This window comes from Cibotium barometz, chromosome 46, assembly GCF_041138505.1.
Source record: "Cibotium barometz isolate CiBa-2024 chromosome 46, ASM4113850v1, whole genome shotgun sequence".
Classification (NCBI taxonomy): Eukaryota; Viridiplantae; Streptophyta; class Polypodiopsida; order Cyatheales; family Cibotiaceae; genus Cibotium; species Cibotium barometz.
Window position 1 is genome coordinate 31,032,703 of NC_141091.1, and position 23,427 is coordinate 31,056,129.

Sequence of the window (23,427 nt, forward strand, 5' to 3'; positions counted from 1 at the left end):
ATATTATTCCTTGCATCACTTTCCAAGTGATGAAGAGGTAGGGAATGCCCTCCTCCCCTCCATTTCATGCTAGTGCTCACAAATAACTTTGCCACTTCACCGCCATTTCCGGGCTATTGGATCCTAGTAAACTAGGAAAGGTAAACTAGGATTGTTGACGAGAAGTAAATTAGGAAGGTAGGTAATGATTATAGTTTTGGCAGTGAAAAAGTAATCTTGATAAATTACGGATGGTAAACTAACATAAGAAGTAAACTACGGATGGTAAACTAGGCAAGTTGGCACGTGAAGCCCACGGACTTAGAAATTTTCTCGACGCCTTTCAGACAAAAAAGGATACGCAAGTTGAATCTTGAACCTACGACGTATAAAGCATTATGTGATAATTGTGATGCTAGCCAGTCACTCACTAAGTAGTCATTGTATATAGTTTTGCATTGAATAGTTGAAAATCTTTAGAACATACATGGGGGCACCTATCTAGCATTATGTAAAAATTATCGTGCTAGCCATGTCACTCAGTAAGTAGTCATTGCTTATAGTTTTCCATTCAATAGTTGAATCTTAAAAACATACATGGGGGCACCTATCTAGCATTATGTGAAAATTGTCGTGCTAGCCATTTTGGCACAAGTAGACTTTGTTCCCAGCCCTATTTTCCATTGAATATTCGACTCTTAAAAACATGCATGGGGTACATATCTCCTTAGTTTACTATCTATACTTTTAGTAATTTTTGGAATTTAGCATCTTTAAGTTAATTAAATAATTCTTAGTTTACCCTTTCAAGTTTACTAGCTTCGTTGCCTGGTTTACAAATTTTCCTAGTAGTTTATCTGCTTTCCCCCACAGTGGCGTAGGTAACCCTAGTCTACTTTTCATCAGTTTACTAAGATCCGACGGTCCAAATATGGCGATGAACAACGGATGTTCTTTTTGAGAACTTCTAGCTGAGTCTGGAGGGTTCTAAAATATACAAAGGCTTAAGGAGCAGTGCGGCTTCCGCTGCACCTCCCAGCAGCTTATGGACGAGTGTAAGACCTTCTTCTTCACGGGCCACGACACCACCTCCCTCCTCCTCACGTGGACCCTCATGCTCCTCGCCTCTAGTCCCTCCTGGCAAGATCGAGCTCGCGAAGAAACACTCCACCTGACCCAAGGCAACCCACCCGACTCCGACATCCTAAGCAAGCACAAAGTGGTGGGTGACCATTGAATCCGTTTTCCTACTATCCTTATTTTTCCCTCCTTTTTATGTTACTATATGCCAATTGTATTGTGCAGCTCGACATAATTAATCATCTGATCCTCACAAGTTTAATTCCTGCAAATTGTATACATTAAATTATAGGGATAAGTAGCGTTCCGTATCGCTTTATGATAGGTTTATTTGAGAATAGCACCTTATTTGATTTGGGCACAAGGCAATGGGCATACTACCTGCAGAAGATAGGACTAATATGCTAAAAAAGAGAGCTGTAAAACAGTGGTCATTGTTATAGGAAGTTTCAGTAATAATTCTTTATAATTGTTTAATGATTCATTCTCATCTAACAAATCCACATTTTAAACAAAGTGATTAGTGTAATATATTACTTCTTCTCTATTAAACAAAGTTATTAGCGTAATATATCATTGATCACACTCTCCACTCTCGAGTTTCAATGCAAATGTCACACTTACGTGCAAATCCCCCTGTTAGAAGGCACTTTTTGACTCGTCGATCACAAAAGATGTAGCCCGAATGCCAATAACGTTGTCATGTTTTCGAGACATGTGCGTCTGCACTGGTTTGCACTTACGGTTGGCAGCAAAGGGCTCGATATAAAAGCATTTTTAAAACCCGATCAAAATAAGGATATGCTTATTTAAAACATAGAAAATTTGGATTTTTATAGACTTTTGATATATTTCTTGATAGTTTTTCCAAACTTCACCAGTAAAAATACATTGAAATGCCGTTTTTTGTGCAGCCTTGGTTGGGAGGCTGAGTTTGTATTTTGGGTCTGGCGTATGATTTATGAGCTCCTAGCTCCTTAGCTAGGGATCCACAAAAACAACATTTTAATGTATTTTTTCCTTCTAGAAATATATCAAGCCCTTAAAAAAATAATTCAAATTTACTAGGTTTTAGTTAAAATATCGATAAAATATGCAAATTTAGCCTAAGAAATGGACTCTCAAGGTTGATGGGGCTGCTCTATTATCAGTGCGCTTCAAAGATAATTTTTTATAATGTACTTACAAAACTTTTGTCGATTACAATTTACACATTCCCTATGCATTGAGTTACAAGGTCAAAATTTCTCTCAGAGTTGCATTAGTTGTCTTTTTTTTCTTCTTCTTCTTCTTCTGTGAGACACCTATAGTAAGTTTTAAAATTTTGGCCTCCTTCAACTTGTATTTATTTCACTAATTGGCCTTTTTTTATACATTGATAGATCTATTTATATGCCAACTCATATCTTGAAGCTAGGAATCTAGAAGCATGAGACGACCTAAAAAAGATTCAAGATAAATATCTCTTTAGGTGGCATTCAGAGGCATGACAACAAATGCAAGGGACATTCGCATTAGTTGTCTTTTTTTTTCTTATGAGACACGCATAGTAAGGTTTAAAATTTTGGCCTCCTTCAACTTGTATTTTACTAATTGGCCTTTTTTTTATACATTGATCGATCTATTTACAGGCCAACTCATCTCAAAGCTCCGAATCTAGAAGCAAGGGACGACCTAAAAAAGATTCAAGCTAAATATCTCTTTGGGTGGCATTCGGAGGCATGACAACAAATGCAAGGGACGTTCCCCATAACCTTGTTTCTGATTCTAGTTTATATGCTCTCTTAATTAAAAATAAGGTTTAAGAAATGGCATCTAAAAGAAAAAAAGAAATATATGTGAGAAGTTTTCTTCATACATGGAAGATAACTTTTCCATGGCCTTATCTTATAATTGATAAAAAATGAAAAAGAATGAATTAATGTAAAGTGTGCACTGAAATGAAAGCAGATAATATTCTTGGAGAAGAGGGTATTAGCACTATTGCAAACCAAGCTCTTGAAATTCATCAAAGTTTTGAGGGTCATAAAAATTGTGTGGAAAGATTGAAGTTAAAAGCAGTGGCACCATCTAAGGTGATTGAAAAACATGTGGATTTGATGGTAGAATGCGAAAAAAGTTGCATAATAAGTGTGATGCAAACTGTATGGTTTGTTGCTAAAAATGACATGTCATTGGAATCATTCCAAGAATAATGTGAGTTTAATATGTATATGCATAAACCTAATATGCCTTTGTTAAGTGAATAATCTTCTTAACTAACTCACAATCTGGGAAGGAGTTTCTAGAAGAAAGCTTTGAAGTATATTGGAGACAAGATTCTTGCAAGTCCATTCTTTTCCATAATAATGGACGCAAGCACACATCGTCATTATGAGAAAGATTTGATTTTTCACATAACATACTTATCTAATGAAGAATTTAGTGTGTGTGAAACTTGATTTGTTAGGCTTGTGCACATACATGATGGAAAGGCCCAATCTATGTATGAGGGAGTGAAACAGTTGGTTAAATTTATGCAATTAAGAGAGGATAAGATGGTTGGGCTTGCTTAATATGCAGCTAGTTCCATGGTTGGCGTGAATGAAGGACTTGTTGCAAAGGAGCTTAGACCAGATGTCTCCCATCTTGTGGGTTTGCATTGCATTGCACACCGCGAGAATCTTGTTGTTAAAGATGCATGTGAGAACTTTGTATAATCTTAGGGAGTTTTAAAGAGATCTATGGGTGAGTTATTAGGATGGCAAGACGAGGAAGGCTTGAGAAACACACATGTTCTCAAGTACGAAATTCTTCCAAAATAGTACTCAACAAGGAGACATGGGAGGATGTATTGTTTTGGCAAAGGAGTTCATTCAAAAACTTGTGTCAAGTTTTGATGAAAGATTTTATGATTGTAACTTGTTTAACACAATGAAGATCTTTTCACCAAAAAAATATCTAGACAACAGAGCATAACAATAATGTTTTATGAGGTAATTTCTTTTATCGATTATGTGATCGCTTTGATGGTGATGGCTCATCTTCCTTAGTCGAAAATAAAGAGTCATGATAGGTCTTGCCTTAGCTTGAAAACCATGTTCATGTCCTTATCTATTGAAAAGAAGCTTGAAAATGTGAATCGGGATCACATAATTGATTTGTGGAAGTCGAAATGGATAGAAGATCTCAAAATTAATCAAGAGTACCTCTTCCTAGAGCGATTTTTACTTGAAATTTTTGGTGATAATTAAATATTTTGCCCAAATCACTTGTCTAAATTTGAAAGATTGAGTGCAAGTATAACAAAAATTTTGAAATTATGTGTATAGAGCATTTTAATATAGGAGAAGGATGCGGTTAAAAAACCCTACAAAAGAAGGGTAATGTTGAAATTTGCCTTTCTTTGAAGGATTGTGCTTAAGGTAACCTTCCAAAAAAAGGGGGGACTAGCAGCAGCAAGACTCGATAAAAGTATTTTTTTAAACTAGTCAAAATAAGGGCATGTTTTGGGAAGTGTGGAGATATTCTGGGAAAAGTGAAGAGGTGGAGAGAATCAGGGAAAAGAGGTGGATTGAATGGTGGAATGGGTCTCCTGGGGGCTAGCTCATAATGTGTAGATGATGACCCCCCTGTTGGGGAAATGCATCGGGAGACCTAGTGCTCATTTTGCAAAAGCAAAAGCAACCGGCTCTCCCCCGCTAACATGTCTCATACTGTAAGATTCCTCCCCCAACCCCCTTTTTGATGTCTAGTATCTTCCCCCGTAATCAATCCCTCTTCAGAAATATAAAGACCTTGTTTCTAACTGTTTTAACCTAGAGAGAGAAAATATTCTAGAGAGAGAATATTTAGATTATGAATATTTTTGGATAGAAAAATAACTCATCTTATTAAAATAAGTTCCCCTGAAACAGAAATTCAAAAAGAAATTTCCAATGTGCAATTGGAATTAATTGGAAATAGGTATAAAGAACCTTAGTCTAAGGGCCTAGATTTTCAGAAATCTTTAGACTATGGTCCAATTAAGGTTTCTATGGGCCAATAGCATCAATCCATGTGTAGGGAGGAGATAAATCCAAATTGTAAAAGAAGATACCCAAAAATGAGTAAATGCTCACATAAGATGAAGAGTTGAAAATGTACAAGGTTTATTAGTAAATAAACTCATATGTAAGGAAGAGGAGTTCTTTAAAGGAGGTGCATATTTCACATAAGATGAAGAGTTGAAAATGTACAAGGTTTATTAGTAAATAAACACATATGTAAGGAAGGGGAGTTCTTTAAAGGAGGTGCATATTTCACATAAGATGAAGAGTTGAAAATGTACAAGGCTTATTAGTAAAAAAACTATGACACATATGTAAGGAAGAGGAGTTCTTTAAAGGAGGTGCATATTTTACATAAGATGAAGAGTTAAAAATGTACAAGGTTTATTAGTAAAAAACTATGAGCAATACAATTTTGACACATATGTAAGGAAGGGGAATTCTTTAAAGGAGGTGCATATTTCACATGCTTGAATGAGTTTTAAACTCATAAAAATTGAGATATTTCATCTCTCCTCTCTCCTCATTCAAGTCTAGTTCCAGAAAGTTAGCTTAACTGACCTAAAAATGGTCAAAAAGTGACCAAACTGACTTAGAAAATTCTAGAATCAGTTTGTTTGGTTAGGAGCTCAAATTTTCCTATAAATAGAAGCCTCCCCTTGTTGAAAAAATACATAGTCTCTTATGCTTTGTTACTCTACTCCACCTAAGCCAAAATACATAGTCTCTTATGCTTTGTTACTCTACTCCACCTAAGCCAAAATACATAGTCTCTTATGCTTTGTTACTCTACTCCACCTAAGCCAAAATACATAGTCTCTTATGCTTTGTTACTCTACTCCACCTAAGCCAAAATACATAGTCTCTTATGCTTTGTTACTCTACTCCACCTAAGCCAAAATACATAGTCTCTTATGCTTTGTTACTCTACTCCACCTAAGCCAAAATATATAGTCTCTTATGCTTGTTACTCTACTCCACCTAAACCAAATTAGATAGAGTCTTATGCTTTGCCAAATTAGATAGAGTCTTATGCTTGTTACTCTACTTCACCTAAGCCAAATTAGATAGTGTCTTATGCCTTGTTACTCTACTCCACCTAAGCCAAAATATAGAGTGTCTTATGCATTGTTACTCTACTCTACCTAAGCCAAGAGTTGTGAATTCTTTAATAATTCACTAGTTTTGATACTTCTCTCTTTCTTCAATCCCCATTGGTGGCTCCATCAACACACTAAACCAATTGATTGGTTGGGGGCCTCTACCGTGAATAAAGAATCAAGCAAATTATAAGGTAAGTATATTGAATTTTGATCTTTTCTATAATTACTCAATGATTCTCTCTTCTCAACCCCTCTCAAGCTTGAGAAGCTTAATTGATATGGTTTTTTTTTAATGCTAATAAAGTTAATTGGTGAATAGTAGTGAAGAGTTACATAATTTAATAAATGCTATAGAAGTTAATTTCCACTTATATTTAAATTCTAATGGTTTTTATAATTTCTCTCTCTCACTCAAGAAATGGTCATACTCATGACCCATTCTCAATCCAAATGAAGCTTTTCATAAAGCTTTTCCTTAATCCAAGATTAAGCTATTCTTGAGGCCAAATTAATGGCTTTTTGCTATGCTTTTAGTTTATGCACATTGATGATTCAATCCATTATGGATTGATGACCCAATTAGAGACCATTCTAATTGTTTTCTTAATGATCCAATTAGAGACCATTATGGATTGATGATCCAATTAGAGACCATTCTAATTGTTTTCTTAATGATCCAATTAGAGACCATTATGGATTGATGATCCAATTAGAGACCATTCTAATTGTTTTCTTAACAATCCAATTAGAGACCATTATGGATTGATGATCCAATTAGAGACCATTCTAATTGTTTTCTTAATGATCCAATTAGAGACCATTATAGATTGATGATCCAATTAGAGACCATTCTAATTGTTTTCTTAACAATCCAATTAGAGACCATTATGGATTGATGATCCAATTAGAGACCATTCTAATTGTTTTCTTAATGATCCAATTAGAGACCATTATGGATTGATGATCCAATTAGAGACCATTCTAATTATTTCTTTAATAATGAGCTTTTTCCCTTAGAAAAAAATTGAGATTTATCAGTCATAGTAGCGGAGCTATGGCAAAATTTTTATAGAAATTACGCATAAAATAAATTCATTCAAAGCATAAAAAGAGGACTTTCTACCATATTCTAGGAACTATCATCCTAGATTAATTAAAAGAATTTTATCATGCATGGAGATGTGGATGTTTGCATGTAGATGTAGATGTATAGATGTAGATGTGGATATGGAGGTGGATGGATGCATGTAGATGTAGATGTATAGATATAGATGTGAATGGAGATGTGGATGTATGCATGTAGATGTAGATGTATAGATGTGGATGTGGATGTATACATGTAGATGTAGATGTATAGATACGGATGTGGATGTGGAGGTGGATGTATACATGTAGATGTAGATGTATAGATGTAGATGTGGATGTGGAGGTAGATGGATACATGTAGATGTAGATGTATAGATGTAGATGGGAATGGAAATATGGATGTATGCATGTAGATGTAGATGTATAGATGTAGATGTGGATGTGGAGGTAGATGGATGCATGTAGATGTAGATGTATAGATGTAGATGGGAAGGGAGATATGGATGTATGCATGTAGATGTAGATGTATAGATGTAGATGTGGATGTGGAGGTGGATGGATGCATGTAGATGTAGATGTGAATGGAGATGTGGATGTATGCATGTAGATGTAGATGTATGGAGGTGAATGTGAACGTGGATGTGGATGTATGCATAGAGATGTAGATGTATGCATGTAGATGTGAATGTACGCATATAGATGTGGATGTATGGATGTGAATATACGATATGCGATGTGAGGGAATCTGAAGTGATGAGATAGAAATGATGTGATGGGATGAGTATACATATAAATGGAATATGGAATAAGTAATGTAGATTGATAAAGGATAATGTGGAAAAATGAAAGTTAAAATAGAAATTGTGTTGTAAACTGTTTGTAAATACTGTTTGTAAATACTGTTTGTAAATGCTGTTTGTAAATGATTGTTTTATGTCAAGAATGCTGGGGGGAGCATTTTGACCGTCTTGTGATTAAAGTCGTGATGGTAAAGTTGCAACTGCTGACGGGGAGTCAATGAAGGACGTCTCGCGTAGCAAGGTCGACCGAGGTCTTGACCAGCCTCGGTGCGATTAAAATGGTGAGCTTCCGGTACGGTGGATGAGGGGCCAAGGAAGCGGCCTATGCGTGAAGCGCTAGGTTACCTGCGAAGGATCCTAGAGGGTGCTGACCATACGGTGCTCGGGCTCTGGGTTGCCTAGGATACCCACGCGTGCGTCGAGGAAGATATTGGAACAGAGTTGGAGTTGTTTTCTGAAATCGAGCATGGATCTGGTTGATTGACCTTGCTGGTCTTCAATGGATGAGTCCATGGCTCCTTATATGGATCTGTTGGTTGATCTTGCTGATCTTCAACGAGAGTCCATCTTGTTAAGTGATTATATTGCCAAGTATTATGGGCTAGGAACTATCGAAACGGCTCCTGAGCGTTCTAGTTGCCAATGATGCCATAGATACTCTGATGAAGGAATGATGGGAAATTAAGAATCAATTGGATAAATTGGAAGATGGTGATCAATGATACTATGGTTTTATTAAAGGATTGTTTTAAACTGGTTGAATCTGGTTGAAAAAAAAAGGCAATTTCATATTGGGTGTGTGAGTGGTGTGACTAGTTTTATTTTGCATGAACATCCGGCTAGGGGGCCTTGGAACTCTTTTCCTTGGTACCCGGGACAAAACCTAACCAAATTTTTAATTGGATCCCATCACTACAGTGGTTGGGCGGTTGGCTAACCCATGGGATTGGATGGGGTTAGGCTGGACTGATGGATCCGTAAACCGAGACTCAAACTTTTGTTTTTACGATAGAAAAAAAAAATAAATAAATCCCGGACAGTAACTGTTCTATGGATAGGAATCAACGGCTGTGCCTCTTGAATGGGGAAAAAAGCGTTGATCCCAATGATCCAAGTGCAAGTTTCTTCCTTGAACTGACTAAGTATCTTATAGATGTAATCGGATCATCTCGATCAGAAATGATCTTGACTACGTTAGAGTAAAAAGTTATCCTGGTGGAATCGCCCGTGCTTTCCGGTAAAGGAAGTTTTTCCGGGTTCGGTTTTGGAACAACCGACGGATTAGTCTCTTATCCGGATATCCGTGGGCGAGGCCCCGAGTGTGGGACCCCTGTCCCACGCGAGAAGCGCTACTTCTGCTGCCAGTACCCCGAATCCGTTGCTCGGTGGGAACAGGGATCTTACAGTTGGTATCAGAGCATTTGGTTAATAAAGATCAACTGAGAAGACAAATATGTCAAAAATTTATCAAGAAACACAAAAAGGTTATAATTGTGTGATATAATTCATACAATTTGATATTCAAACTGAAATTGATAATTTGGTAATTGGTTCTCCAGATAGAAGTACCGCGATTATATAGAATCCCTGACTTGCTTGAGGCGTAGACATGATATTATTTACCTTATAATTCCAAGGGCCGTGACTACGCGTATATACCGAGAGTATACTGCAGCTCTTTACTGACAGTATATACGAGTAAATCTAAGACTTGAAATTATAAGCGTTAATGCTATCTAGATGATGATTTCGAATGTGATTGATATGATTTTTAATTCTGTTTGAGAATGAATGAATTGATTTGGATTCTGATTGAAAATGCTGATTGAAAAATGTTGATTTTTAAAAATTAGTTGAAATATAATGAAACCACAATGAGGGGGAATGGGACGAGTCCTTGTGATGATATTCATAACTAGAATGATGATAACGAATTCAGCAAATCACTATGAGATTAGTGGGTTGTGCTGTCAGATTGCTACTGTTAATACTTGACCGGTAGATCAAGTTAAGGGATGTCAAATTGAGAACTTGCTTCACTGAAATTTCCGTGGAGGAATGTTCCGAAGGAAACTTTTCGGTCTAATGGACCATTATCATGTTAAAGATATGAATGATATAATCTGAATGAATTGTTATTTAATGATGAGTTCTATATAAGGGATATTTATCCCAGTGTTCTGTTGGGTTGACCAGAATATAAGCAACCCCAGAATAAAAATTGGATCTTAAGAATAAGAGCTGTCCTCTACCTTGCGAGATGAGGACATCTCGCACTTTTTAAGTGGGGTAGAATGTAAGATTCCTCCCCAGCCTTCGAGGTATATAGGAGTAAGAATCTCCCTTTCGGATCTTATAATTATTCCCTCTCTAAAATAAAAGAAAGTTTCTGTTTAAAAAAAGGAATACCCTTTTCCTAAAATACTTCTCAGGAGTCACGCCTATTTTAAGGATTTAGAACAATGAGTTTAGAAGTGAGAATCGGTGTTTTGGATACCAAGGTTTTGGTTTTCATTCGAGTATGGCCCAAAAGAAGTTCCTTATCTCTTGGGGAGTATAAGAAGTTATCCCCCAGATATTGTGATCCTTATATCTGAATTCAATGAAAGTAGGTGACTTAGCCTACAAGTTTCTTTTATCTCCTCATCTCAAAATTCTTAATACCTTCTATAGAAAAATGTGCAAAACCCAAATCATGGAAAGACGGTAAAACTTCAGTGACAAGTTACCGTTGGCTTCTAGGTTACGCTAGCTCCTTCCTTTATATAAGTCGTAACTTTTACTTGCCGCTCACAGTAATCTTACTCCCATCAATCTCCTTTCTTTCGTAATCTCCTTCATGGCGGCCTGGCAACAGGAATTAGTTTTATCCCTGATGATTTCTCACCTTCAAGACGCAAGAGAGTCTGTGAAGAAAGACTTTATAGAACAGTATGAGCGCTCACTTTTTCCTCACCTAGGAACTTCTGTAGCGCAGACCAAATGGCGGACCTATCAAAACATAACTAGGGTAACACCCTGGGGTCAGCAACACTTTCGTAACAATGTCCGCTTGGCCATGGTTATTGAAGCTTTGGGTTTGGGTCCCCGATACTACTGTGTCATGAGATCAAGGCATCTTGGGTTTTCTGAGCGGGTCTTTTTACTGGCATGTTTTCTTCCTCATGAGAAGATATGCCTTTACCCCGTTTTTGGCTTGCCTCTCAGAGGTCCTTTTGTTAGATCTCCTCATACCACTGAGATAGGTGCGGCAATAACCAGCAGAATCATTCCCATAGATGAGTTACCCTATACTTGTGCAGCTTGTGAGGACTGCTTTTGTGACCATATGATGGACGGGCTTATGGAAGTGTAAAGAGTTCTTCTATCTTTACTGTATAAGTCCCGTGAATGAGTAAAGTTTAAATCTTGTTCTTATTTTGAATCTTGCTCTCTTTAAGACTTTTCTTGGTGGTTAATCTTGATTAAAAATTTTCTCTAAGTCTCATATTCGTGCATCTTGCGAAATTATCCCAAGTTGCGAGATGAGGACATCTCGCGTTTTTTAAGTGGGGTAGAATGTAAGATTCCTCCCCCAACCCCCTTTTTGATGTCTAGTATCTTCCCCCGTAATCAATCCCTCTTCAGAAATATAAAGACCTTGTTTCTAACTGTTTTAACCTAGAGAGAGAAAATATTCTAGAGAGAGAATATTTAGATTATGAATATTTTTGGATAGAAAAATAACTCATCTTATTAAAATAAGTTCCCCTGAAACAGAAATTCAAAAAGAAATTTCCAATGTGCAATTGGAATTAATTGGAAATAGGTATAAAGAACCTTAGTCTAAGGGCCTAGATTTTCAGAAATCTTTAGACTATGGTCCAATTAAGGTTTCTATGGGCCAATAGCATCAATCCATGTGTAGGGAGGAGATAAATCCAAATTGTAAAAGAAGATACCCAAAAATGAGTAAATGCTCACATAAGATGAAGAGTTGAAAATGTACAAGGTTTATTAGTAAATAAACTCATATGTAAGGAAGAGGAGTTCTTTAAAGGAGGTGCATATTTCACATAAGATGAAGAGTTGAAAATGTACAAGGTTTATTAGTAAATAAACACATATGTAAGGAAGGGGAGTTCTTTAAAGGAGGTGCATATTTCACATAAGATGAAGAGTTGAAAATGTACAAGGCTTATTAGTAAAAAAACTATGACACATATGTAAGGAAGAGGAGTTCTTTAAAGGAGGTGCATATTTTACATAAGATGAAGAGTTGAAAATGTACAAGGTTTATTAGTAAAAAACTATGAGCAATACAATTTTGACACATATGTAAGGAAGGGGAATTCTTTAAAGGAGGTGCATATTTCACATGCTTGAATGAGTTTTAAACTCATAAAAATTGAGATATTTCATCTCTCCTCTCTCCTCATTCAAGTCTAGTTCCAGAAAGTTAGCTTAACTGACCTAAAAATGGTCAAAAAGTGACCAAACTGACTTAGAAAATTCTAGAATCAGTTTGTTTGGTTAGGAGCTCAAATTTTCCTATAAATAGAAGCCTCCCCTTGTTGAAAAAATACATAGTCTCTTATGCTTTGTTACTCTACTCCACCTAAGCCAAAATACATAGTCTCTTATGCTTTGTTACTCTACTCCACCTAAGCCAAAATACATAGTCTCTTATGCTTTGTTACTCTACTCCACCTAAGCCAAAATACATAGTCTCTTATGCTTTGTTACTCTACTCCACCTAAGCCAAAATACATAGTCTCTTATGCTTGTTACTCTACTCCACCTAAACCAAATTAGATAGAGTCTTATGCTTTGCCAAATTAGATAGAGTCTTATGCTTGTTACTCTACTTCACCTAAGCCAAATTAGATAGTGTCTTATGCCTTGTTACTCTACTCCACCTAAGCCAAAATATAGAGTGTCTTATGCATTGTTACTCTACTCTACCTAAGCCAAGAGTTGTGAATTCTTTAATAATTCACTAGTTTTGATACTTCTCTCTTTCTTCAATCCCCATTGGTGGCTCCATCAACACACTAAACCAATTGATTGGTTGGGGGCCTCTACCGTGAATAAAGAATCAAGCAAATTATAAGGTAAGTATATTGAATTTTGATCTTTTCTATAATTACTCAATGATTCTCTCTTCTCAACCCCTCTCAAGCTTGAGAAGCTTAATTGATATGGTTTTTTTTTTAATGCTAATAAAGTTAATTGGTGAATAGTAGTGAAGAGTTACATAATTTAATAAATGCTATAGAAGTTAATTTCCACTTATATTTAAATTCTAATGGTTTTTATAATTTCTCTCTCTCACTCAAGAAATGGTCATACTCATGACCCATTCTCAATCCAAATGAAGCTTTTCATAAAGCTTTTCCTTAATCCAAGATAAAGCTATTCTTGAGGCCAAATTAATGGCTTTTTGCTATGCTTTTAGTTTATGCACATTGATGATTCAATCCATTATGGATTGATGACCCAATTAGAGACCATTCTAATTGTTTTCTTAATGATCCAATTAGAGACCATTATGGATTGATGATCCAATTAGAGACCATTCTAATTGTTTTCTTAATGATCCAATTAGAGACCATTATGGATTGATGATCCAATTAGAGACCATTCTAATTGTTTTCTTAACAATCCAATTAGAGACCATTATGGATTGATGATCCAATTAGAGACCATTCTAATTGTTTTCTTAATGATCCAATTAGAGACCATTATGGATTGATGATCCAATTAGAGACCATTCTAATTGTTTTCTTAACAATCCAATTAGAGACCATTATGGATTGATGATCCAATTAGAGACCATTCTAATTGTTTTCTTAATGATCCAATTAGAGACCATTATGGATTGATGATCCAATTAGAGACCATTCTAATTATTTCTTTAATAATGAGCTTTTCTCCTTAGAAAAAAATTGAGATTTATCAGTCATAGTAGCGGAGCTATGGCAAAATTTTTATAGAAATTACGCATAAAATAAATTCATTCAAAGCATAAAAAGAGGACTTTCTACCATATTCTAGGAACTATCATCCTAGATTAATTAAAAGAATTTTATCATGCATGGAGATGTGGATGTTTGCATGTAGATGTAGATGTATAGATGTAGATGTGGATATGGAGGTGGATGGATGCATGTAGATGTAGATGTATAGATATAGATGTGAATGGAGATGTGGATGTATGCATGTAGATGTAGATGTATAGATGTGGATGTGGATGTATACATGTAGATGTAGATGTATAGATACGGATGTGGATGTGGAGGTGGATGTATACATGTAGATGTAGATGTATAGATGTAGATGTGGATGTGGAGGTAGATGGATACATGTAGATGTAGATGTATAGATGTAGATGGGAATGGAAATATGGATGTATGCATGTAGATGTAGATGTATAGATGTAGATGTGGATGTAGAGGTAGATGGATGCATGTAGATGTAGATGTATAGATATAGATGGGAAGGGAGATATGGATGTATGCATGTAGATGTAGATGTATAGATGTAGATGTGGATGTGGAGGTGGATGGATGCATGTAGATGTAGATGTGAATGGAGATGTGGATGTATGCATGTAGATGTAGATGTATGGAGGTGAATGTGAACGTGGATGTGGATGTATGCATAGAGATGTAGATGTATGCATGTAGATGTGAATGTACGCATATAGATGTGGATGTATGGATGTGAATATACGATATGCGATGTGAGGGAATCTGAAGTGATGAGATAGAAATGATGTGATGGGATGAGTATACATATAAATGGAATATGGAATAAGTAATGTAGATTGATAAAGGATAATGTGGAAAAATGAAAGTTAAAATAGAAATTGTGTTGTAAACTGTTTGTAAATACTGTTTGTAAATACTGTTTGTAAATGCTGTTTGTAAATGATTGTTTTATGTCAAGAATGCTGGGGGGAGCATTTTGACCGTCTTGTGATTAAAGTCGTGATGGTAAAGTTGCAACTGCTGACGGGGAGTCAATGAAGGACGTCTCGCGTAGCAAGGTCGACCGAGGTCTTGACCAGCCTCGGTGCGATTAAAATGGTGAGCTTCCGGTACGGTGGATGAGGGGCCAAGGAAGCGGCCTATGCGTGAAGCGCTAGGTTACCTGCGAAGGATCCTAGAGGGTGCTGACCATACGGTGCTCGGGCTCTGGGTTGCCTAGGATACCCACGCGTGCGTCGAGGAAGATATTGGAACAGAGTTGGAGTTGTTTTCTGAAATCGAGCATGGATCTGGTTGATTGACCTTGCTGGTCTTCAATGGATGAGTCCATGGCTCCTTATATGGATCTGTTGGTTGATCTTGCTGATCTTCAACGAGAGTCCATCTTGTTAAGTGATTATATTGCCAAGTATTATGGGCTAGGAACTATCGAAACGGCTCCTGAGCGTTCTAGTTGCCAATGATGCCATAGATACTCTGATGAAGGAATGATGGGAAATTAAGAATCAATTGGATAAATTGGAAGATGGTGATCAATGATACTATGGTTTTATTAAAGGATTGTTTTAAACTGGTTGAATCTGGTTGAAAAAAAAAGGCAATTTCATATTGGGTGTGTGAGTGGTGTGACTAGTTTTATTTTGCATGAACATCCGGCTAGGGGGCCTTGGAACTCTTTTCCTTGGTACCCGGGACAAAACCTAACCAAATTTTTAATTGGATCCCATCACTACAGTGGTTGGGCGGTTGGCTAACCCATGGGATTGGATGGGGTTAGGCTGGACTGATGGATCCGTAAACCGAGACTCAAACTTTTGTTTTTACGATAGAAAAAAAAAAAAAATAAATCCCGGACAGTAACTGTTCTATGGATAGGAATCAACGGCTGTGCCTCTTGAATGGGGAAAAAAGCGTTGATCCCAATGATCCAAGTGCAAGTTTCTTCCTTGAACTGACTAAGTATCTTATAGATGTAATCGGATCATCTCGATCAGAAATGATCTTGACTACGTTAGAGTAAAAAGTTATCCTGGTGGAATCGCCCGTGCTTTCCGGTAAAGGAAGTTTTTCCGGGTTCGGTTTTGGAACAACCGACGGATTAGTCTCTTATCCGGATATCCGTGGGCGAGGCCCCGAGTGTGGGACCCCTGTCCCACGCGAGAAGCGCTACTTCCGCTGCCAGTACCCCGAATCCGTTGCTCGGTGGGAACAGGGATCTTACACATACCCCCACAGAATCCCTACTACATAGTGATCGTGGTGGTGAAGACAGATGTGAGGGAGTGGGGGTGGCTCTAGTAGAGGAAGGTGGTGTAGGCTCATCACACCCATACAGTGATGGGCCTGCACCACGCAACCCCGCGCCTATCAAAGGTGTGGTCTACCCCGACTGAGCAAGTGGGGTAGATTGCTCCACCATGCCATCGACTGGACAATTAGGTAGTCTGTCCCCATGGCATCAACTGGCCCGGTTGCAAGCCCACTTGCATATAAGATTAAAATATAAGACAAATAGAATGCATAAAAGATGAACTTTATGTATGTTAAAAGGTTTGATGAAATCATACCTATGTCTGTGTAAACTGAGACTAAGCTTGTTGCCCATATCGCTCATTTATATTGGATAGCAGATTGGCCACATCGGGATCTTGTGATGACAGTTCTATTGACATTGCTGCTACATACATGCATACGCAACAAAGTACAATTTCTCTAACCCAAGCCATACTTAAAGCTTATACAAAGAATACAACCTATGATATTAGAACATTGTTACAACCTCCTACAGGCAGTAGAGCAGCAAGCTCAGGCTGCAGTGAATCATGATCTTAGACTCCAGAGAGTAATCTCGATTAGCTTCTCCTAGATTGCAAGAAGAGCGTGACTGGCCCGAGCAGTGGTTGCAACATGCAACAACTTGTTGCAAGAAGAGCGTGGCTCTGGAGGAAGGCAGGGCGCAGAATCCATAGTCGTAAACTGTGAACGGCCTCTCTCTACAGCTAAAAAATAGGAAGTTTAAAAGCTAGCTACTGGACTTTGGAGAGCTTAGATTCTAGAAGAGTAGGCAACATGGGCACACATCTAGCCAGGACCAAAGGAAGCTCATGCCTAAGTTCTTCGCTTAGAAGTTGGAGCGGAGGAGGCAATGGGGGTGCATGTCTTACTTGCTCGTTTCTCAAAGAAAAGCTCAGGCCTGATGCGTGACTTCCAAGTTCTTCGCTTGGAAGTTGGAGAGGAGGATGCAGGCTACAATAGAGCCTACCTAGATAGTAGAGGTACAACAGTTTGAAACAATGAAAAGTCAAATTCTAATCTCCCGCCAATGAGTTGGTGACTCTAGTCGATTAAATTGCTAATTATAAGGATCAAGAATCAAGCCACCAAGTTCTTATATTTAATTAAATCGTAAATAAATCTGGGTTTACCTAAAATTATGTAAGTATACCACGTGAATTCAAAAAAAAGGTTTTTTAATTCAAAATTTTAAGGTAAATTTACAGAAGGGGTTTTAAATTGATTTGAAAAAAAACCCATAAGTCCATAAAGAAAAAGGGGTCATTTTATTCATGAAAAATTCACCGGTAAAGGTTTTTTAAAATACCCCTTAATAAACGCACGTGATACATAGGGTTTCGTAGTCCCCCAGAAACAAATCAACAAATTAATAACCCAAATCTCCAACCATCGATACTTAAATACAAATGGTTCTAATTCTCTTCTTTTTATCCATATATATTGAAAGTATTTAAATTAGTATTAGAAGGGTATATTTTGTACTAGGCCTTCTGTTGAAAAGTATAAATAATTATACACTTGCATGGAGAAGGTCTATAATTAGAACATATCATAAATGAGTAAAATAAGAGCAATGAAAAAGCTTATATATCATTTTACCAAGGGCTGCAACTTTCCTCTCTTGTGTAGGCATTGTGAATGCATAATCGATATGGCACTTAAGCAATTCTCATGAATGCATGAAGTGTGCAAAAGTGAATATTCTTTAGTGGAAAATTAATGATGGGGCTCCAATTTGAATTCCTCTTTGGTTCTCCTAGCATATCATGAGACATGACACCTTCCACCCATCTTGCATTTGGTTGTTGCTCATCTTCATCATCAGTTGACTCGGTTGGATCTACTGCATCTTCTTGTTGCTTCTTCACTTTCTTGGGACCTTTCGAGGCATCCTTTCTGACAAAACCAACCTTCTATATACCTTTTCCATTTGTCTTTTTCTGCCTAGGAATATCAATCTGAGCATTGCAGTATAGGAAAGGCCATCTTGATGTCGCGCCTTGAGCACAACCCATCATGCATTTAATTGTCTTCAAATCTCCCCCAAGATGCCAATCCACCTTGAACTTTCCTATGTTTTCTACATCTAAAAGTTGACCATCAATTTGCTTTTTGATTACATCTGTTATCCAGGGAGTCCTTTCAAACATCCACGTCAATACCTCATGTGTCTCCTTCGGTACCTCGAATGCACCAAGCCACCAGACCTCTTTCTGAGATTGCACACTAAAACTTGGTTTGGTAGTCTTTTCCCATGCACAAATCATGGCCTCATTCATGAGCATAATGCTCATATGTTCTAGCTTCTGACCTTTCACAATTTGGCACTCATCTAGCCTGAGCACAAATGAAAGTGTCCTCCCCAAAACTGCAAATAAACGATAATTTACAATATTCAAAACAAAATAATCGTCTTCATTTCCTACTGAAAAACATGAATAGTAGCAATTGCAAGTTCTCACCTTCTGGTGAAAGACCATAGAACTTCACCATAGCTTGTTGTAGTCTCTCAATATGAACAAAGATGTTATTGTAAACATCATAGTGAAATTCTATACTTGTTGTCTTGATTTTCTTTCTGCACGACCCTGTGTCTAATGTTAGTGTGCCCTCAACATGATAAAACTATCCTATAGCTCGCTACACATCATCATTATTGATACGCTTGACATTGTGAATCACCTTGAGTGTAGGAAATAAAGTGCGAGTGATTCCTTGTCTTAGAAATGCATCTTTTACAACCTGACGGATTGCTTGGTACCCTTTCATGCTGATTCCAATCGCATCACAAGCATGTTGAATTAATGAAGAATCAATGGAGGTGGTAATCTCGCTCACTACATTGCTGACAACAGCTTGGCGTATTTTAGGATGATGAGGGTCAGTAATAATTGAGAGAATATCCTTGGTATTCAGAATGGCTTTGACCAAATCCTTCCATCCCTCTTTAGAACCACACACCTCTTGTAGAAAATTCCTGGCAAAACACAAATCATGACTATTCTGTTTAAATCACTGAGTGCATAATGACTATTCTGTTTAAATCACTGAGTGTATAATGAAAGTTTATGTTACTTACTTTGTTATACGAATCCTTTTCTTCCATGCTCCACCTTTAAATGCAAGAGATTCTATATGAGCCAATGTCTTTTTGCATTCACGAGCAGCATTCACGTTTCTTTGAGTCGTTTGATAAGTTCCTCTAGCCTTTGAATCTTTGCATCCTTCTCCACATTCTCTGCGAGGATCTCTTTCATTTTATCTGATGATGTTTTAAGTCCTTCTTGACATTGTAAAAGGCTGAATTGTGATGCTTGCAATTGAGATTGGAGAATATGGGTTTGCCAAGCTCCACTTGTAGTCAATCTTCTATAGTATCCTAACAAGCCAAGCTCTCCTTCACCAACAAATTACATAAAAGATGATAAATTGCGAAAAGGAGGGTTTGCTCTTAATGGAGGGTCAACTGGATAGAGATGCCCATTAACCCAAAGATCTACATTTTTCTCCTTAGATATCCTACGAGCTTGGACAAATTGTGTATAAGAAGGATGGGTTTTTTTAGAGCTACCATACTCTTCAAGAATACGAATGTGCATCAGTAGGATGGGTTTTTTTAGAGCTGCCATACTCTTCAGGAATACGAATGTGTAAATCAACCTTCCATTTTCTAGCTTCATAAGGGGCTATACACACAGCTTGCAAAGGCTCCATAGCTAAGCAGAGGAAGAAGCTAAAGCAGCGAGAGAGAGAGAGAGAGAGAGAGAGAGAGAGAGAGAGAGAGAGAGGGAGTGAGTGAGAGAGACTGTTAAAACTTTGCTGTTTTGCAGGTTTAACACAAATCCGTTTTTCTAAGTAGAAAATGATATTTTTGATATACAAATATACTAACATGGAGTTTTTCATCAATAAATTATATTTATGAGAAAAATTTAAAAATAATAATTTTTGGGGTCTGCACAATTTCGGGATCTGACAGTTAGATATGTTTATGGGGTTGTGGGGATCTGATAGCTAGTTATGGATGTGCTGGCTCCTGACAGAGTTCTGACGTGACCCTTGAATTACAAGCTTTTTGGAGGGAAAATTTTTTTTTCATCATATATATTGGTTGGGTGGTGTTTTTTCCACCTCAAAATGTAAAAAAAAATCACTTTTTTCGGCCCACCTAAATACGAGAATGTTTTGCTGATGTGTGGAAGGGAGATATGGTGGGAGTTAATGAGAAAGGGGATTTCAAACTGACAAGAAAGATTCAATTTATAGAGAGTGAAGATAAAAAATTCAAAAAGTAAGAGAGAAAGTATGAGAAAAGTCAAAAAGTAAGAGAGAGAGTATGAGAATATTCGCTTTAAAAAGTGAAACTAGGGGGGTATGGCTGATGTGGCAAGGCAAAAAATAGAGGTCATCATAGCCTTTGTCTCCCTTAAGCCCAGCTTTTTAAGCTCTAATTCCTTAAAATTAGGAATCCTTAGGAGGCCCTTTTGGGCTAAAGAAATTCCTAATGTTTTTAAAAGAATTTTAGATCCTTAATTGTGTAAGTTTTACATGGTTAGAAAAAGCTTGGCAAGGTACATTTTTAATGCAAGTGATCGAGTTAATTGTGCTCATGGAAGATACTATGAAAGCCCATCCCCATACCCTCACATTGCAGGAATGTGTTGCTCTTATAGAGCCCTAAGCACTCTCCATGATTTTTCATAGCTTTTGAGATTTCACCTAGATCTACATATCAAGAGAGAGGGAAAAGAATAATCAAGAGGCTTCAAAGCTATAGGGTACCCCCATTAATTTCTCACCATGCTTTGTCAACGTGGGTGGCAAGCACCATCCATGAGTAGCTCTCGTGGAGAGCTACCAATCATCTCTATTATATGTAGGCCTACAAACTAGTTGTGATCCCTCATATGGTCACCTTTTTTAGCTACGGGGACCTTCTTTTAGCATGGGTGCCACCTGGCATCTCATGAAACCCCCTCCTCCAAAAGCTATTAAGTTTCCTGCTATCAACTTGTTTCTCACAATCCATGTTGTCTACTTCATGGACCAATGTTGCCCCATACGTGCTCGTGCACTTATGCTTGACATGCTCACCTGCCTCGTGCTCGCTTCACGTTCTGTCTTTGACATCCTAGTGATTGCACGTCAAACCTATTGTAGCTCATATCCACACTCCATGCTTGCTGGGGAGGAAAGAGAGACATGAGCATCAAAGGAGGCGAGGAGATGGCATGGAGGTGAAAACTATAGGCAACAAGGTGCACATTTGATAGACATGGGCAAGAGCATGTGGAGGTGAGGAGCACGAAGATGAAAGGGACATAAAACTTTTTGAATTTCAAAGAAAAGAATTTGCCCAATTAGTTCACTAATTGCTACAAGAAGTGACCCTTCTCAGGTGAGTCGATACTATTGAGGCTTAACCCTTGTTAGAGTCCTTAACACTATATTATTCCTTGCATCACTTTGCAAGTGATGAAGAGGTAGGGAATGCCCTCCTCCCCTCCATTTCTTGCTAGTGCTCACAAATAACTTTGCCACTTCACTGCCATTTCCGGGCTATTGGATCCTAGTAAACTAGGAAAGGTAAACTAGGGTTGTTGACGAGAAGTAAATTAGGAAGGTAGGTAATGATTATAGTTTTGGCAGCAGTGAAAAAGTAATCCTGTTAAATTACGGATGGTAAACTAGCATAAGAAGTAAACTACGGATGGTAAACTAGGCAAGTTGGCACGTGAAGCCCACGGACTTAGAAATTTTCTCAACGCCTTTCAGACAAAAAAGGATACGCAAGTTGAATCTTGAACCTACGACGTATAAAGCATTATGTGATAATTGTCATACTAGCCATGTCACTCACTAAGTAGTCATTGCTTATACTTTTCCACTGAATAGTTGAATCTTAAAAACATACATGGGGACACTTATCTAGCATTATGTGAAAATTGTCGTGCTAGCCATGTCACTCACTAAGTAGCCATTGCTTATAGTTTTCTATTGAATAGTTGAATCTTAAAGACATACATGGGGGCACCTATCTAGCATTATGTGAAAATTGTCGTGCTAGCCATTTTGGCACAAGTAGACTTTGTTCCTAGCCCTATTTTCCATTGAATATTCGACTCTTAAAAACATGCATGGGGTACATATCTCCTTAGTTTACTATCTATACTTTTAGTAATTTATAGAAGTTAGCATCTTTAAGTTAATTAAATAATTCTTAGTTTACCCTTTCAAGTTTACTAGCTTCGTTGCTTGGTTTACAAATTTTCCTAGTAGTTTATCTGCTTTCCCCCACAGTGGCGTAGGTAACCCTAGTCTACTTTTCATCAGTTTACTAAGATCCGACGGTCCAAATATGGCGATGAGCAACAGATGTTCTTTTTGAGAACTTCTAGCTGAGTTTGGAGGGTTCTAAAATATACAAAGACTTAAGCCAGAGTAGTTGACTACCAGAGCTTGCCTTGCTATGGTAGTCCCCGGCCTTATTTTCTTATTTTAAGCGTATTTTTTGATGCTAAAGTTCTAGTCCCAAAAATATGTGCAATATACAGAAGTTGAAGATGGAAGTGGAGGCGTCGCTCATGGCGATCATTAAATAGAGGGAGATAAAGTAAATGAGCATTCATTAATCCATCCACAAGTGCCTGAATATAGTCCTTGGTCAATGCAATGCAACTCTCAATGGTTCCATTTATGTATGTTCTATTAGTTTTGGCATGAGCACCCTTATTTGCTACATCTTTCTTCTCACTTAGTTTAGGAATCTCTTTGAAGCATAAGACATGTTGATGCACATGACCCTCCTTGATTTCCAAATATCCAAATGTGGCACATTTCAAGGGTGTTCCAAGATATGTTATATCTTTAGCAAATTTACCTTGTAGAAGATAATGCTTTAGTTTATTGATAGTAACATCAATTGCACTACCAATGGATGTTAAGTCCACATACTCTTCTTGTAGTTTCAAACTTAAAAAGTTCAACTCTATCAAAACATCTACTAGCATATGCAAAAAAAATTGCACACTGAAAATCCTTGCCTTGTTATACCATTCAATAAACTTTTCATCTCTCCAAAGTG

At 37.4% G+C, this 23,427-nt stretch overlaps 1 protein-coding gene across 1 annotated transcript in view; it reads left to right on the forward strand.

Moving 5' to 3' along the window:
- Positions 1–1,024: 1,024 nt before the first annotated feature.
- LOC147612118 (cytokinin hydroxylase-like) overlaps positions 1,025–23,427 on the forward strand; it is a 97,475-nt gene continuing 75,072 nt past the window's right edge. Inside the window, exon 1 of the mRNA XM_086784265.1 lies at positions 1,025–1,160. Within this exon, the coding sequence (XP_086640391.1) occupies positions 1,025–1,160 (136 nt within the window). The remainder of the gene's footprint in view (positions 1,161–23,427) is intronic.